The following is a 16819-nucleotide window of genomic DNA, read 5'->3' as shown; positions in this document are numbered from 1 at the left end:
GTCGGGCCAGCAACGCGCACCGGAGTCTGCTAGTATAAAATATATTAATTATGTATCACGACTTTGCTTCAAAATAGGTGGAATCTGTATGTACCGTAATGTGGGGTTATACCAAATCATTGGCATATAGTTCAAACAATTTTAGTAAGCAAACTTCTGATTTATATAGAAATTGAAATATTAAATTACGTTAAACTAAATTATGAAAAGTTATTGAAAAAGTTTGAGAGTTACCTTACACACTAACGTGGGCCGATGTGGCCCATCTTCCAACTTTAACTAAGTTTGGACAAAACATTACGAATGCCAAATTTTTATACCTTCAGCATTTATGCTAACGAGGGTATATACACTTTCATACGGGCAATGTTTGCCTCATCGAAATAATGGTACCCTAAGACTGTTTGGACGAAATCCGTTTCAAAAAATTTGTAGTTGATTTAGCCATGTCGGACGTCTGTCTGTCTGGTTGGCTCGAGCGCACGATAACTCTCGAACGGATCAACTGATTCGGTTCAAAGTTTGGCTTTCGTAGCATTTTGTCCAACCTTAGTTCGAAGATGGGTTATATACGTCCACTTCTTCCGCTACCTCCCCCACAAAAGTTCGAAAATGTTTGGAAAATTTGTGCGCACGATAACTCTTGAAGGGATTTGGCCCATACTTTGCACATCTTGAACATTTTACCAGACTTAAATGAGGTTCCAATATGGACTCAATCGGTCCACTCCTTCGAGTACCTCCCACTCAAAATTTCGGAAAATTTCAGTTTAGGACCAGCTCTCGAATTTCTTTTGTTTTTGTTGTAACAATTTGTATTCACTGTCCCCATACGACGCTACAAGTTTCATCAGGGGCAAGTCCATACTTCTTAAGCAAATATCCTGAAAGATGCAAAAAAACCTATGACACCGTGTGTAGTGGTTAAAGCGCAAGATAACTCTCGAACGGATCTGCCGATCCGCTCCAAAATATTGCCTTCGTAATATTTTGTCCAAACTTAGTTTAAGTGCGAAGATAATCCATATCGGTGCACTCCTTAAGGTATCTCCCCCACAAAGGTTCAAACATGTTGTTCGCACGATAACTCTTGAAGGGAGTGACCGATTTGGTCCATACTTCACACATCCTAGTATATCTACCTATATCTGGTAGATCAGGTTCGAATATGGTCTATGTTTGTCCACTCCTTCGGGTACCTATCACACAAAATTTCTGATAAGTTCACTTTAAGACCTTCTCTTGCATCACTTTGGAGCAACTTGCATTTGTTGCCTCCATTACGACGGTAAAAGTCCATACTTCTTTAGAAAACAGCCCGAAATATGTTAAAAAAAAACCTATGGCACAATATGTAGTGGCAGGAGAGCACAATAACTCTCGAACTGATCAACCGATTTGGTCAAAAATTTGGCCTACGTCATATTTGGTCCAAATTTATTTTCAGTTCAGCAATACCGGCCCACAATTTTTGGTACTTCACCCCAATATTTAAAAAATATCACTGAAATGGTATGCGCGAAATATCTTGAGCAGGGCAACCAATTTGGTCCAAACTTTGGGTCTCCTAATATTTCGTCCAAATTTAGTTTAACTTCTAAAATGGCCCATATCGGCCCTCTCCTTAGAGTACCTCTCCCACAAAAGTTTAACATATGTGTTTAAGTGCAGTTTATGGTCTGTTCGGAGATTCTTTGATAATGTATAGCAATGCTGTTCGTTGTGGTCCTGTTGACAGCGATATTGCCATGTGCCATGCTTTCTGGCACACTAGTCCAAAAGTTATACGATGACCCATTGAAATGAGAAGTGGGCTCCATATCTATCGAAAAGATATGACTACCAAAATAAGATCCACTTCCATAATAGACCAAGTCGGTCCATTCCTTTAAGTACCTCCTCCGCGACACTTTTGAACTAATCCAAATTTTTTCGGCAAGTTCAAATGTCCAAAAAGGGACACAAAATTCAGAAAAAGATCGAATGTTTCCGTAGATGAAAGTTTAAATTCACATACGCTGAGGGTATATCTCTGTCGGCAAAGCTGACTGATACTTTTTTACTCGTTTTTTATTTGAAAATTTTGAATATTAGGGCGAAGATAATTTGTAATATTTATTTAATTAGTTTCTCGTTAGAGTCGAATTAATTTGGAAAAGTTTTTGAAAATTTTTGAGATATATCTTGCTCACTAGTGAGGACCAATGTGACCGATGTGGCCAATCGTATCAAAGTGTATATAACCTCGTTAGCGTAAATACTGAGGGTATAAATAGAATAGAAAACTGCAGAATTAGTGCTCAATAGTTAATACTGGAACAGAAAGCGAGTAAGAAAAAAAGAAACTAAATAGGTACGTATGTTTGTCAAGCCACTATAGGTTCTTGGCATATTAAAACAGAGTAATGGGATCTATGTATGTCTGATAATGAAGTGAAAGTATATATCTCATATCGTTGTATCTATCTCTTCTGATTTCTGTCCCCGTATATAGAGAGAGTATAAAACCCGTTATTTTAAATTCAGTTTCGGGAAGGGGAAGGTTAATGTGGGCCAGACCGGTGAATATGGCGGTTGAGGCATGATAACGGGTTTGTTTTTGGTCAAAAACTCACACACAAGCATCGATGTGTAAGCTGGTGCGTTACACGATGCAACGCTGAAAATTCAAACAACTTCTAGTATGCATTTTTTGAAAGTACATATTGAGACTACAAAAAACTTAATAGGGTTTTGTAAGATCCAGTTCGTATTTTATGGCCTCATCTAAACCGGGCTAAAACTACGTTTTTATGCATTTATCTCAGAAACGATTAGGATTTTTGCCTTGCCGTCTTAGGCAATATTGTAGCCCTTAACTATTAGAACTTATCCTTTGAACTGACCACAAAAGAAAAACTCCATATAGGGCATCAAAATCGATCAAATATAGAAAATTTTACATAATTGCTGAAATTCTGGTCAGTATCAGCTAAACTATTGGGAGTTGAACCAAATAAAGTTCTCAACAATTCTTTAGAACATTCTGAAACTCTACAATGCTTACTTCATGTTGTTTCAGCGCTATTTTGCATCATATTTTTTACAACATGCATTTCAAACACAGTTTACACCAACAGTTTATTCTCACATTTCGGATTTCACCACATTATTGACATATTTATTAAATGGTCGTTGAAAAATATACTGAAAACAACGTAATAGAAAAGTCACATAGGTTTCAGAGATATAGCCCAGAATTGCTTTAAAAAGTCAATATTTAACCATGTTTAGATGGGACAATAAAATCCAAACAGGATCTGACACATCAAAACCCAGCTAGGTTTTTTGTAGTTTGGGTCTGTACTTTCAAAAAATCCTCAGCTCAAATTGTTTGCACAAGATCACCTTAAAAATTTTGCCCAGTGTTATTATGGTGCAAAACCCATGTTTGGTTTTCCACAATTTTGTGGGTTTCTGATGAATTATGAGGACTGTCAAAGGATTGGGTGGGAACACTTTTCCTGTGCTTTATATCTACGACACCCTAAGTTGTAAGCAGGCTGCCGAGGCAACAGAATGATAGCACATTTCAAGAGCTTGGTTGTTGATATAAAAGTCAGTTTAACTCATGCCGTCGTACAATCAACTCTTACGCTTAAACATCAAAAACTAAGAGAACTGATGAAGATTTTAGGGGAAATTTGTAACTATCGTTGCCCTCCCTTGGCGTCCTAATGATTGAATTCCTAACATACTTTAAATATGTGTGCTCTTTTAAAATTGAAAACAACAGATCTGATAAAATTCTCGCTGACTTCATAAATCAAAAGTAAACACCTACAGTCAGAGTCAAAAGAAAGTTTACACCTCACAAAAAGTTGTTAATAGCATAATTACACCGGTATAATGATATAATAAATATAAAACACAAATACAATTTTTTTAAGTGTTTAGTGTTGAATTAAAATCCAGGAAATATTAAGCTTTGTATAAGCTTAATTATGAAATAAATGAGGATTGATAAAATGACCCAACATTTTAAGAGTCAAAAGAAAGTTTACACTCTTGCCAAAAGTAAGACATTTTTTAATTCTTTAGCTTGACATGCCTTTATTTTGGCTTTTTAGCTTATTTTGATTCTATTCGAGTGTCTAAATAGTAAATCCACCAGTATTTTGGTGAAATCCGGTGATAATACCCCATTGGACCCGAATTACAGCTTTTGGGCAATTTTGGCACAAAATGGGGCTTTATTTAACACTCTTTTGGATTTTTTTGGTAAGTACTGAATGGTTTTGAGGTCTAGAGACTACAATGAGTTATCCTAGATGCATGGGAGTAAAACATAGCAATATGTTACCCATAAATATGGGCGAAGCCTTCATATCCCTGTCCAAATGTCAGATCCCCCCTTGATATAAGCCCCATTTCAGTTCACTAGGAAATGTAATCTCGTGTCAATATGAGTATATGATATTGTTCTTGTATCCTTGAACCCATACAAACAATTTGCCAAACTTGTGGAAAAATATGAACGAAGCTTTTAAAGGTGAAAATGTTGTATACAAAATCAATCTTGATGGAGTGTCCAATATATGTTCATCGGGTGCCTGACAGAAGCAGGCTTCGAAGAAATAGTTTGTACGGGTTCAAGGATACAAGAACAATATCATATACTCATATTGACACGAGATTACAGATCCTAGTGAACTGAAATGGGGCTTATATCACAGGGGGATCTGACATTTGGGCAGGGATATGAAGGCTTCACCCATATTTATGGGTAACATATTGCTATATTTTACTCCCATGCATCTAGGATAATTCATTGTAGTCTCTAGACCTCAAAACCATTCAGTACTTACCAAAAAAATCCAATGGGGTATTATCACCGGATTTCACCAAAATACTGGTGGATTTACTATTTAGACACTCGAATAGAATCAAAATAAGCTAAAAAGCCAAAATAAAGGCATGTCAAGCTAAAGAATTAAAAAATGTCTTACTTTTGGCAAGAGCGTAAACTTTCTTTTGACTCTTAAAATTTTGGGTCATTTTATCAATCCTCATTTATTTCATAATTAAGCTTATACAAAGCTTAATATTTCCTGGATTTTAATTCAACACTAAACACTTAAAAAATTTTTATTTGTGTTTTATATTTATTATATCATTATACCGGTGTAATTATGCTATTAACAACTTTTTGTGAGGTGTAAACTTTCTTTTGACTCTGACTGTATATCTCAAATAAAACAAAAACATAAATACAACTAAGACTAGACAAAATGCATGCAACAAAAAAATGTTTACGAAACTTTGTATAGAAACATTACCCTTAACAGGTTGCAGTTAATTCAAAATCGCAACCAAGGAGGAACATTTCATGTAATGGTATCAGAAACGAAATTTATGAATTCAAGGATCTATTCAAGAATAATTCTATGTCAATTGGATCGGTAAATTCGGTTAAATACGTAAAAATGTATAAAAGAAAAAAATGTTATATCACCATATCGTGATATAACATTATGTTAAATTCAAAAGCCATTCACTGAAGAATGATAGCAAACAAAATGTCTTATCTTGTTGTATTTATGTCTTTGAATAAAATTAACTGTCAACCTTATTTAACATACATATTTATTTGCTTAAAGCTACTTATCATTCCATAGTAAATATTAACACATAATCATGCTTCTGGTAAATAATATTTTAACACAACTATTAAAAGCAGACACACACATATACACGCATTTACTCCATCAATGATAAAGCGTTCTTTCGCTTCGTGGGAAAGGAAATTTGTAACAAACAAAATCAAATTTCCCCTATTTATTGCTAAAATTTCTAAGTTGGCTATTATGTTGTGCTCTATTTCTGATTCTTTGTGTTACCTATTATTTTTATTTATTAATAAATTTATTTTTGTTGTTGCTAACCAAGAAACAAAAGTGCATTGAACTAAAGTAAACGAAAAAAGACAACAGCAATTGCAGGTTCAAAAAGAAAAAATTGGGAAGTTACAAACCTTTAGATCACTCACCTTGACAATTGTTGTTGCTTTCGTCTCAGTTCTTTATAAAACTAAAAAGAAATTTTAAATTAAAAAAAAGAAATAAAATGAAAACAAAAAAGTGAATAACAACTATTTTCCAGTATTTTGAAATGCGTTTTGGCAAAGGAATACGTTTGTTCGGTTCCATTCTCTTCTCATTGGGCACGGTAAGTATTAATAGAATAGTCAGTGGAAGTTCATTGTAAAATTGAAAATTTTTGTGTTCTTGTTTATTTTTATTTCATTGAACAACTACAATATCCTTTGATTGAATAATCTGGGAAAAAACATTTACAACTACCATCGAATGAATAATGAATGGCATGTCGCCGATACTCTACCAACCAACGAACTGAAATTGTTTGCCATGCTATTGTGTTCTCTGGTCGGCATTGTTTATCCTGCAACGGATATGTTGGTGAATGCTGGAACTTGGTTGAATGTGCGATGCATTGCTATGTTAACGACTTATTTCCTATCGTTGTAACAACACCATCACCACAAACATCTACCTCAACTGTAAACTACAAACAAACTGAACCATGGTACTGGTATTCTACTCCATCTAACCACACACACACGTAACTTGTTTGTTGTGTGATATCCTTGATCTATGTATGGTGCTGTTGCTGTTGTTGTTGCATCAATGGATCCTAATTCCACTAATACCTACATCCGTTTAGATAACTTGGTTACCTATTGTGATTTATGTTCCAGCACTGGCCTTCAATCAAGGTAATGTTAACGAGACCACTTGTTGTGTCATTGAAGCCACAATAAAGCCCTTTATATGTGAGGGAGCTTATGTTTATTTTTCTTTCTCTTTTTTGAAGTTGATTTTGAAAGAGTGTGGACACTATTCTCGCAGGTGGAGTAATACGCCAAATGTCAGTAGTGAATTAAATTCTAAGAAAGGATTTCCTGTACAAAGTGCAAAATATTGATGAAGACTGGGCTAAATAAGCTTAATAAGAACTAAAGGCTGTATTTTTGTTATGTTTTAATTTCGTTGTAGAGAAATGTTTTGAGATCACTTTCAATACCAACGATTAAGTCTTACGCAGCTTTGGAGTGTTAAGTCTAATACCATTGGTTGCGATGGTATTGACCTTAAGTTTCCAAGCCTCTTACCTTACTTCACTTATATATTCAACACGATCAACACAAGTATATTTTATACACTTTGGAAAAATTATTCCTGTCCCGATATCTAATATGGGATACTGGTCTATTGCTATTCTACCTTTTATGTCTAAAGTCGGGAAACTTATACACATCCTAATTTTGGAATACCTCCTACGCAATACATTGGTATGTGAGGTGTAGACAGGATTTCGATCTGAGCACACCTGCATCAGCGCGTTATTAGAAGTCTCAGAGTCAATTAGATATGACGTTGATAAGAACAAAGCATTTTTTTCGTATTATTAGCCGACTCCAAAGATTTTGTTACTGGCGATCATAGTAACCTCTGCATAAAACTTCGGGGTCTTTTTAATTTTTCTAACACGTCGATTAGTCTTATTACATATTATCTGTACAACCGTTTATACAACTGTACAACAAAAATGAACTTTTTTAAAATTGCAAGAAACCCCGCACAGATTATGAAAGTGGACCGAAAAAAGAAGACACGTGTATCGGCGTTTTGAATGTTTACGTCGGGAAGTAACCTAAATAGGCGTGGCAAGCTCCGCACATTTCTACAGGTTTTGAAATATTCGACATCAGATTCCTTGGAATCCATGCATTTTAGGTATAAAGTGTTATTGGCAATATTATTGACAACAATGTGGGGTATCTTTTTATGAAAAAATTAACCCTCATGCGAGTCATAAAGGGGTCTTTTTGGTCCCTTTTTTCAAAAACGTTTAAGAACTCCTTTAAAATGTGATCGTATCAGACCAAAATATATAAACTAAAATAACGTCATCAGGATAAGTCATAGGTTCATTATAGTGTTTAGAACCATGCCAAAATCATGGATTTTAGGACTCGTATGTTAGATATATTCACTGGACAATAGCCGTAGACTATCCCCGCATTTTCACATATAATATCAGGAACCTATAACTTATCCTGATGACGATATTTTAGTTTATAGTACTAAAATACGTAATTTTTCAAAGTCCGATCTGGTTGTTTAACCAGCGTACCTCTTCAATATAATAACATTTCCTTGATCTAATATACCCTACCATCAGACCTACAAAAGGAAATAATTTTGTTCAAAACTTGGAAATGAGTACTTAATACAATAGTTATAGTTATCCACTACCATTTTACTATTTTATTTCCTGTTTTCTATAAAATCCTAACAAGTGTAAATAAAAAAAAAACAAGTAAAGAAGAAGGATATTCATGCTCTAGAGACGACGGTCCAACAATATAGGAGAGCACCTCTAGATCAACAGGCACGGACACAGTTGCTAAGATTATAAGCAATTATTGTGTGAATGCAGTCATCGGAGCACATCCCCCATCTATTGCAGCTGAAGAGCGTCAGCTGCCACGACAAACCAGAGTAGTTTTGGCTCAATTATGCTCGGGATATTGCAGTCGCCTAAATTCCTATTGGGCGGGAATCGATCGCACCGTGCAAGACATCTGCCCAGTATGAAAACATAATATCGCTTAAAGAGGACCACCAAGAATAGCATCGGTATAATTTTCCAAAGTTCCTCGAACATATCCTACACTTAAACAAAAATGTTGATCAGTAGAAGACCGATTTCTGAAGTAAAACTACATTTGGACAAAATATTAGAAGATCCATTGTTTCGCCAAATTTTGGATCGAATCAGCTGATCCGTTTGAGAGTTATCGTACGCATAGCGCCATAGGGATTTTTGCAGCTTTCGGACTATTTTATCAGGAAGTATGAACTAAACTAAACTAAAGGAATGGGCGCAGGTTTAGACCGAATCAACAGATGCGTTGGAGAGTTATCGTGCTCTCCAGCCACTACACATGGTGCCATAGGGGATTTTTTACGACTTTCGGGCTATTTTCTCAGGAAGTATGGACTTGTCCCTGATCAAATTTGTACAACAAAAATCGAAGCAATCCGAGAGCAGGTCCTAAACTGAACTTTTCAGAAATTTTGTGTGGGACGTACCCGAAGGAATGGACCGATAGAGACCATTACCAAATCGGTTACTCCCTTCAAGAGTACTAGTGCGCACAAATTTTCCGAACTTTTGTGGGAGAGGTACCTGAAGGAGTGGACCTATACATCTCATCTTCAAAGTTGAACTGATCAGCTCATCCGTTCGAGAGTTATCGTGTGCATCAGCCAGCCAGTCAGACGGACGGACATGGCTAATTTGACTCCAAATTGTCTGAAACGCATTTCGTACAAACATAATTGGGGTCTAAAACCATTATTTTGATGAGGCATAAATGCTGAGGTTATAAAAATGTACCACATCGAAATAATGGATTTTGAGCCCAAATTTGTTTGGACGAAATCCATTTCAGGCAATTTTGGTTCTATTTAAAATTCTCCCTTTGTCTTTGGTTAGCCAGTGCACACAAACTTTGCAACATTTAATATTTTGTACAAGTTAGAAGATGAGCTGTATTGGTCAACTCCTTCATTGGTCCACTCCCCACAAAATTTTAATATTCTTGTCTAAAATGGTACACACGGTAACTCTCGAAGTACCTATGTTAGAAAATTTCAATATTATGGCTTATGATCACTTTAAAGGCTGTTCGAGCATCGTTTTGAAATTTGTATCGAAGGTACTCCTTGTGATTCTGGGAAGAGCGATATAAAGTTTTTTTTTCGTGGACAATTCCAGATTACGAGACATAATGGCCCGAAGGCGTTAATAATCCCACGATGACCAAATAAACTCGAAATGATTCCCTGACATTGGTACAACTTTTGTACATGGCTATATTTCTCTCAAACATAAATCAAATTCGAAAAAGATGTGAGCAGAAGTTCTAATTTTTCACTTAAGTGCAATTTAAGGACTGTTCGAGAATTTTTTGACATTTTCATCGTTGGTAGTCCATATGATTTTGATTACAACAATATATTTTTTGTGGGTATGTCATGATTCTTAACATAATGAACCAAAAGCTTGAAAAAAAATCCTTCTGTCCTATCAAAAGTAATGACTGCCAAAATTAGACCGACTTCTAAGATGAACGACTTTGGTTCCATTTCTTCAGGTAGAACATCCACAAAAGTTCTACACATTTGCTTTTCTATACAAATCAAATTTATAAGCACAACATTCGCATTTATTTTGAATATCCACAGTTATTAAGATAAAGTAGTTAACCCTTTCAGTGCTTCTCTTTATACCCTCCGCCATAATATGGAGGGTATATTAAGTTTATCATTCCGTTTGTAACTTATCGAAAATAATCATCGATTTAGCCCTGTCCGTCCGTCCGTCTGTTGTAATCAGGCTATCTTCCGAATGCGTTAAGCTACAAGGCTGAAATTTTGTACACATGTGTTTTTGGTCTGAACTTAGATCAAGTTCGAAGATGGGAGATTTCGTATAGCCCTCATATAACGGTACCGCCCGTTTTCAGGTATTTTGACACTTTTTACCCATATTTTCAGAACAAATTAGCTATAATTTGACATTTAGGGTTCCCGGCCGAACTTAACGCTTTCTAACTTGCTTGTTTTTGATTTGAAAAAATATATTTTTCCAATTTTAAATATACTTAACCCCACTGTTTGGAAAAGTGGTTTTTAGACACTATGCCATATGGCGTAGAATGTATTTAAAGGAAAAAAACTGACATATTTTAGTTTTTAAATCAATTTCATCTTATAGAAGACAAGTAGGACTTATAAAAAGGAGTAGGTCTTCTTAAAGAAGAAGAAGGTCCTTTCATAGAGGGGAAGGATGTCTTCTCATAGAAGGGGTGGACGTCTTCTCATAGGAGGGCATTAGGTCTTCTTATATAAAATCAGGAGTTCTTTATATAGAAGAGCAGGACGTCTTTTCATAGAATAGCAGATGGTCCTCTCATAAAAGGGCAGGATGTCGTTTGCATATAGAAGGGCAGGAGGACTTCTTATAGAAGAGCAGGAGATCTTCTTAGAAAAGTGCATAGAAGAGCAGGAGGTCGTCTCATAGAAGAACAGAGGGTCCTTCCCTAGAAAGGCTGGTGGCCTTCTCATAGAAGAGCTGGGGATCTTTTTATAGAAAAGCAGGATATCTTCTCATAGAAGATCAGGAGACCTTCTTATAAAAAAAAAAACAGAAGGCCTTCTCATAGAAGAGCAGGATTCCTTCTTATAGAAAAGCATAAGGTCTTCTCATCAAAGACCAGGAGGTCTACCTATAGAAGACATGTAGGATTTTTTATAGAAGATCTGGAGGTCTTCTTTTAGAAGATTTGGGGGCAGAGCCGCAGGAGTTCTTATAGAAGACCTGAATCCCTTCTTATAGCAGGTCTGAAGGACTTCTTATAGAACACCTGAATGTCATCCTATAGAAGGCCTGGAGGTCATCTTGTAGAAGACCTGGAGGCCATCTTATAGATGATCCTCAAGACTTTAGAAAATCTGCAAGAATTGTTATACAAGATCTGTAGGTCTTCTTATGGTATTCGGAGTCGAGCAATTTTGCTGGAGTCAGAGTCTGAGTCGAAAAAAAATACTCGACTCCGACTCCGGAAACTTTTTTCTACATTATAAAAATATAACTTTAAATTCGGTACACCATTTTATACTAGTCTTTTCATCGCCAAATGCATGTCGAGAATATTTTTGCTCCAACTGATCCCTTAATTTATTGCAAGCAAAAGTAAAGTTCTATGACAATCGAATAATAATTGGATATTTAACGTCATCTATATTCTTTCTACAAGTCTTCTGCCAACAGACCTCCTGGTCTTCTTACAAAGACGTTGACTTCCGTTTTGTGTCACAGTCATGGCACAATTACCAAGGTAGTGTACGATATTTTCAAAACTTTCTTTATTTGTGTGGGGAAATTACAACAAAAATTTTTTTTATAAAGGGAACTTTTCGAACTTGGTAATTGTGCCATGGTCACAGTGTAATCATAAAGACCACAATGTCTTTCATAGGAGTCCAACCGGTCCTTTAATAGAAGACAACAATGACTTCTCTAAAGGACCTGTTGGACTCCTATGAAAGACATGTTTTCAGTTATATAGAATGAGGAATCTTTTTTTAGAAAACTTTGTCCTTCTAGCTCAATTACTTCCATGTCTTTTTTTTTCATGAATTGAAAAAGTAACACAAGATCAGATTTGCTACATGAAAAAAATACTTCAAAAATGTTCCTCCGAAAATTTAATCTACCTTTCTTACATCCAAAATATCGATATTGTCACTTTTTTATTGTCCTTTCTCAGTTTTACCAGTTTCTTTCTCAAAAAACCCGTATGTTTATGTATTTCGGTACATTTCGTATAAGTTAACTAAGTAAAAAATTCGGATGGTCATAACACAGTAGATTTTTTACAACCCCATATCATATTTTGATGAGCTTTTACATAAGATTTGATAAATTCTTAATAATTAAGTAATTCGATACAAATCTAGTAAAGATACCAAAATCTATTTATTTTATTTTATTTTATTTTATTTTATTTTATTTTATTTTATTTTATTTTATTTTATTTTATTTTATTTTAATATATTTATTATAATTATAAATTATAATAAAGAAATATTACAAAAAGCACTAGCAATAAAAGCTATCGGTTATACCAAAATCTAGTAATTCATAGATCGATTTTTTTCAAATTGTATATGCCCGTTTATGGTCAAAAACTTTCATTTTAAGCCAACAATTGAAAATATGAGTTTTTCTATCCCTTATTTCCCTAAAATCGAATATTTTTTACACAATCGATCGATGAAGAACTGGTCTTTGCTGTCTTTGATAAGCCCACAAAAATATATATTATATTCGAACGAATGCACTTTCCAAGAAATATTTTAGGAAAGCCCAACAGATTAGCCTATGTGGGCCCAAACATAAGAAAAAGTTAAAAATTTGTACAAATTTTATTCATTTTTAGTGGTATAGGAATTTACACTCGGAGTCGACCCGGAGTCGGTGCCGGAGTCGTGAAAATACTGGTATGGAGTCGGAGTCGAGGTATTTCTGGCCCTGGTTATACCCTCCACCATAACATTAACTGTAACACATCGAAATATTCGTCGGATACCCTATAAAGCATAAAATTCTATGCCGATATAACGATGTCCGTCTGTCTGTCCGTCCGTCTATTAAGATACAGCTCGCAATATTTAAGATAGATCTTTATAATTTGATAGATAAGTTTTTCTTACTCGTAGGATGTTTGGTATTGAAAATGGGTTATATCCATCCAAAACTTTTTTAATCAGAAATTTGCCAGTACAGTTTCACGGTTTCAAATAGCCCCGATTTTCGGCATTTTGAAGGTTTTAGCCTCATTACAACACCGAATTGGTAGAAAATTGACATTAAGTCTTCCTTGGAGCTACGAATATTTTTTAATATAGCCCCCATATTTCGGTATTTTTAAAGTTCTAGCATCATTATCACACCGAAATGATTGAAATTTGGTACTTAGTCTTCCTTGGGGTTGCAAAACTTGCTGTCAGAAATTTGTTTATAGGCCAACGTTTTGATATAGCCACCATAGAACGGTATATCCCGATTTTTGGTATTTTGAAGCATTAAGTTTCATTATCCCACTGAAATAGTTCATATTTGGTATTTATGGCCTGTTTCTCTAAAGGTAAGGGCACATTAGGCTAATATTTGCTCCAGCGACGGGCATTGTGCGCTTACTGAGATCAAGTAGGTGTTAATAATACATTGAATTTATGCTCTCTTGCTCTCAGTAAGCGCGCACTGCCGGTCGCTGGAGCAAATATTTGCCTAATGTAACACTACCTTAAGACGAATTCAAAATTCATTCAAATTACTGCCAAACTCCTGTTATTGTAGAAAATTTTTGTTTTATTGAAAACAAAAATGAATCAAATATTTTTCAAAAAACAGAAGAAATCCATAGTCCATATTTACATTAGGCAATTTTCCTTGCGGCAATTGTCAGTTTGTCGGTGAAAGAGGGTGTTGAGAGGCAAATGGTTACCATATGCCTCACCTCCCTCTCCATCAAACTGACAATTGACAAGGAAAATTGCCTTATTTAAATATGGACTATGGTAGTAGTACGAACGAATTTGAATTCGAATCGTCTTAGTGAAACAGGGCATTAGTGTTCGCTTGGGCTACAAAACTTTTCTCCAGAATTTGCCGGTGCAGGATAACGTCTTGATATAGTGCCCATAGAACGGTACCTCCCTATTTTGAGTATTTGTTAAGGTTTTGCTACATTATCCAACCAAAATAGCTAAAATTTTGTTTTTTTTCGTTTCGATTTGTTCTGGAATTATAACTTTCCCAAAGAGAATGGTCGGTGCAGGTCCACGTTTTAATATATCCCTCATAGTACGGTACCTTTCGATTTTCGGTATTTGAAGGTTTTACCGTTATTGTTCTCGCACACATTATTTAGTCCCCATTGGATCTACATATTACATATTTCTGCACAGAATTATTAGTATAGGTCCACGTTTTAGTATAGCCCCTGTAGAATAGTACCTCTCAATCGTCATACTTAATGCCGTATTCACTTGTTAAATAGACCTATAGACTCCAACCTTCAGAATTGTGTCCAGACATTAATTTATTCATATTGGGTGTCCCATCTAGAACGCAATTTTTCCCAACTAAATTTTGCGCCATTCGAGGTGTCATTGTTTGACATTGAACAATTGTTCCATACATAACCTCGTTCTGTCTACTTTACGATATAATAAAGTTTATTTTTTTTAATATCTGAGTTTTATTAAAGATTTAAAAATTGCGTTCTAGTTGGGACACCCTAAATTGACTTTTTGGAAATCTTTATTAATTTGCATAATTTTGTCATTCTTAGTGACTGGTGTCAATATTCATATTATAACACCGGTAGTATGCATGGTCTGCATATTCTATACATGTGTGGTAAGTAGTGCATGGTGTAACGTTCCAGGATAAAAGAGAAAATGGTAAGGGATGACAGTTTAATATCAAATTCACCTGCAATTGTGATTACCTACCACTAAACGGTCTGAGTCTCGTCTTGAAGGTGGATAAAGTAATTAAAGTGTCAAAATTGGGCGCACCTTTTCCAAATCAATTTAAATCTCGATTAACTGACAAACAGATCTTTGTGAAAAACGCGATTAAGGAGAAAAAAAAAACATTTAGCTGGCGCTACAACAGCAAAATTGGCTGAAAGCTAGCTCATCTTTTACTCTAAGTCCTTCTTCCTTGTTTTTGACATTTCTTTTATCCTGCAACAAAGGTCCGCAGCAAGTAATTCTTTTATGACCTCATGTTGTCGTCATTTTCAGGGTGGTCTTAAAGCCGTTGTCTGGACCGATGTCATACAAACGGTTATTATGGTTGGAGCCATCGTTTTTGTTATTGTTAAAGGTACCATAGATGTTGGTGGCTTTGGTGTGGTTTGGGAGCGTAATGTGGCTACTGGAAGAATAGAAATACCAGAGTAAGGCTACAGAGAAATTAGGGCAGATTTATATTAAGCAATTTTCCTTGCAGTAATTATCAGTTTGTCGGTGAGAAGGGGGTGTTGAGAAGTAAATGGTTCCCATATAGACAATTGCTTCAAGGAATATTATCTAATACAAATCTTCCATATACTTCGAACAAATGAGTTCAATACGATTTCAACAAAAATTTTTCAGATTAACTTGGGATCCCACAGCTCGCATCTCCATGTTATCGATTTTTGTCGGCACCACCCTTTGGTATACCCAAGTGAATTGCGGCAATCAGGTTATCGTACAACGTTATCTGTCGGTACCTTCATTGAAGGAGGCAAAAGTTGCCTGTGTTTATTTCACCATTGGAATTATAGTCATCAATATCCTATGTATGTATAATGGCTTGTTGATTTTTGCCAATTATCATGATTGTGATCCGTTGAGCACCCGTTTGGCTAAGGCCAAAGATCAAATGGTCCCATTGATGGTTATGGAGACATTGAAATCTCTGCCCGGCATGGCTGGTCTATTTGTGGCTGGGGTTTTCAGTGCTGCTCTTAGCTCCTTATCGACGGGTCTGAATTCTTTGGCTGCCGTGTTTTTGGAGGATTATATTAAGCCGTTCAAAAAGACGCCACTAAGTGAAAGGCAAACTGCTTGGATTATGCGTTCGACGGTGGTTTTTATTGGTATACTTAGTGTGGCCTTGGTTTTGGTCATACAATTTTTGGGACATGCTGTGATTCAATTATCAACTACCTTGTCATCTGTTACCGGAGGACCGTTGTTGAGTCTGTTTATAATGGGCCTGCTAATGCCACAAATTAATTCTAAGGTGAGGGAAGATATTTGCGGGTGTAATGTTCGGATTTAAATATCGTGTTTGTATTTCTTAGAGTGCCATAAGTGGTTGTGTGGTGGCCTTTGTTACCATGACTTGGATATGTGTTAAATGTCAGATTGCTTTGGCCACAGGTGAATTAGTGTATCCCGAGAAACCCTTTACAACCGAAGGATGTACCTATGATTTTGAGCCAAAAATGACGCCTGCCAATGCCACCATTGTTGATACTAGGCAAGATATTGTGATGTGTTAATTAAAAACGAAACAAATTTCAGCAAACTCGGTTAGAATTTTAGACTCCAACGTAACAATCAATGAAAACGTCCCTCTATAAATAGGATAGGTTGAAAAATTGGGTTCAGATTTGTTT

At 35.6% G+C, this 16819-nt stretch overlaps 1 protein-coding gene across 8 annotated transcripts in view; it reads left to right on the top strand.

Annotated features, from left to right (window-relative positions):
- The window catches only part of LOC141402434 (sodium-coupled monocarboxylate transporter 1-like), a 150895-nt gene that overhangs the window by 64260 nt on the left and 69816 nt on the right, over positions 1–16819 (top strand). For 5 of the 8 annotated variants that reach the window (XM_073983719.1, XM_073983747.1, XM_073983726.1 and 2 more), the window contains exons 4-9: positions 6142–6207; positions 6724–6775; positions 14993–15060; positions 15453–15607; positions 15807–16440; positions 16502–16680. The exons of the other annotated variants lie outside the window; for them this stretch is intronic. In XM_073983719.1, the coding sequence (XP_073839820.1) occupies positions 6142–6207; positions 6724–6775; positions 14993–15060; positions 15453–15607; positions 15807–16440; positions 16502–16680 (1154 nt within the window). The remainder of the gene's footprint in view (positions 1–6141; positions 6208–6723; positions 6776–14992; positions 15061–15452; positions 15608–15806; positions 16441–16501; positions 16681–16819) is intronic. 8 annotated transcript variants of the gene reach the window in all.

Source organism: Musca autumnalis, unplaced genomic scaffold (assembly GCF_047663935.1).
Source record: "Musca autumnalis isolate F117 unplaced genomic scaffold, ASM4766393v1 scaffold_1, whole genome shotgun sequence".
In the NCBI taxonomy this organism is placed as follows: domain Eukaryota; kingdom Metazoa; phylum Arthropoda; class Insecta; order Diptera; family Muscidae; genus Musca; species Musca autumnalis.
Note: the sequence above shows the minus strand (reverse complement) of the source record. Positions and strands in the feature narration are given on the sequence as shown.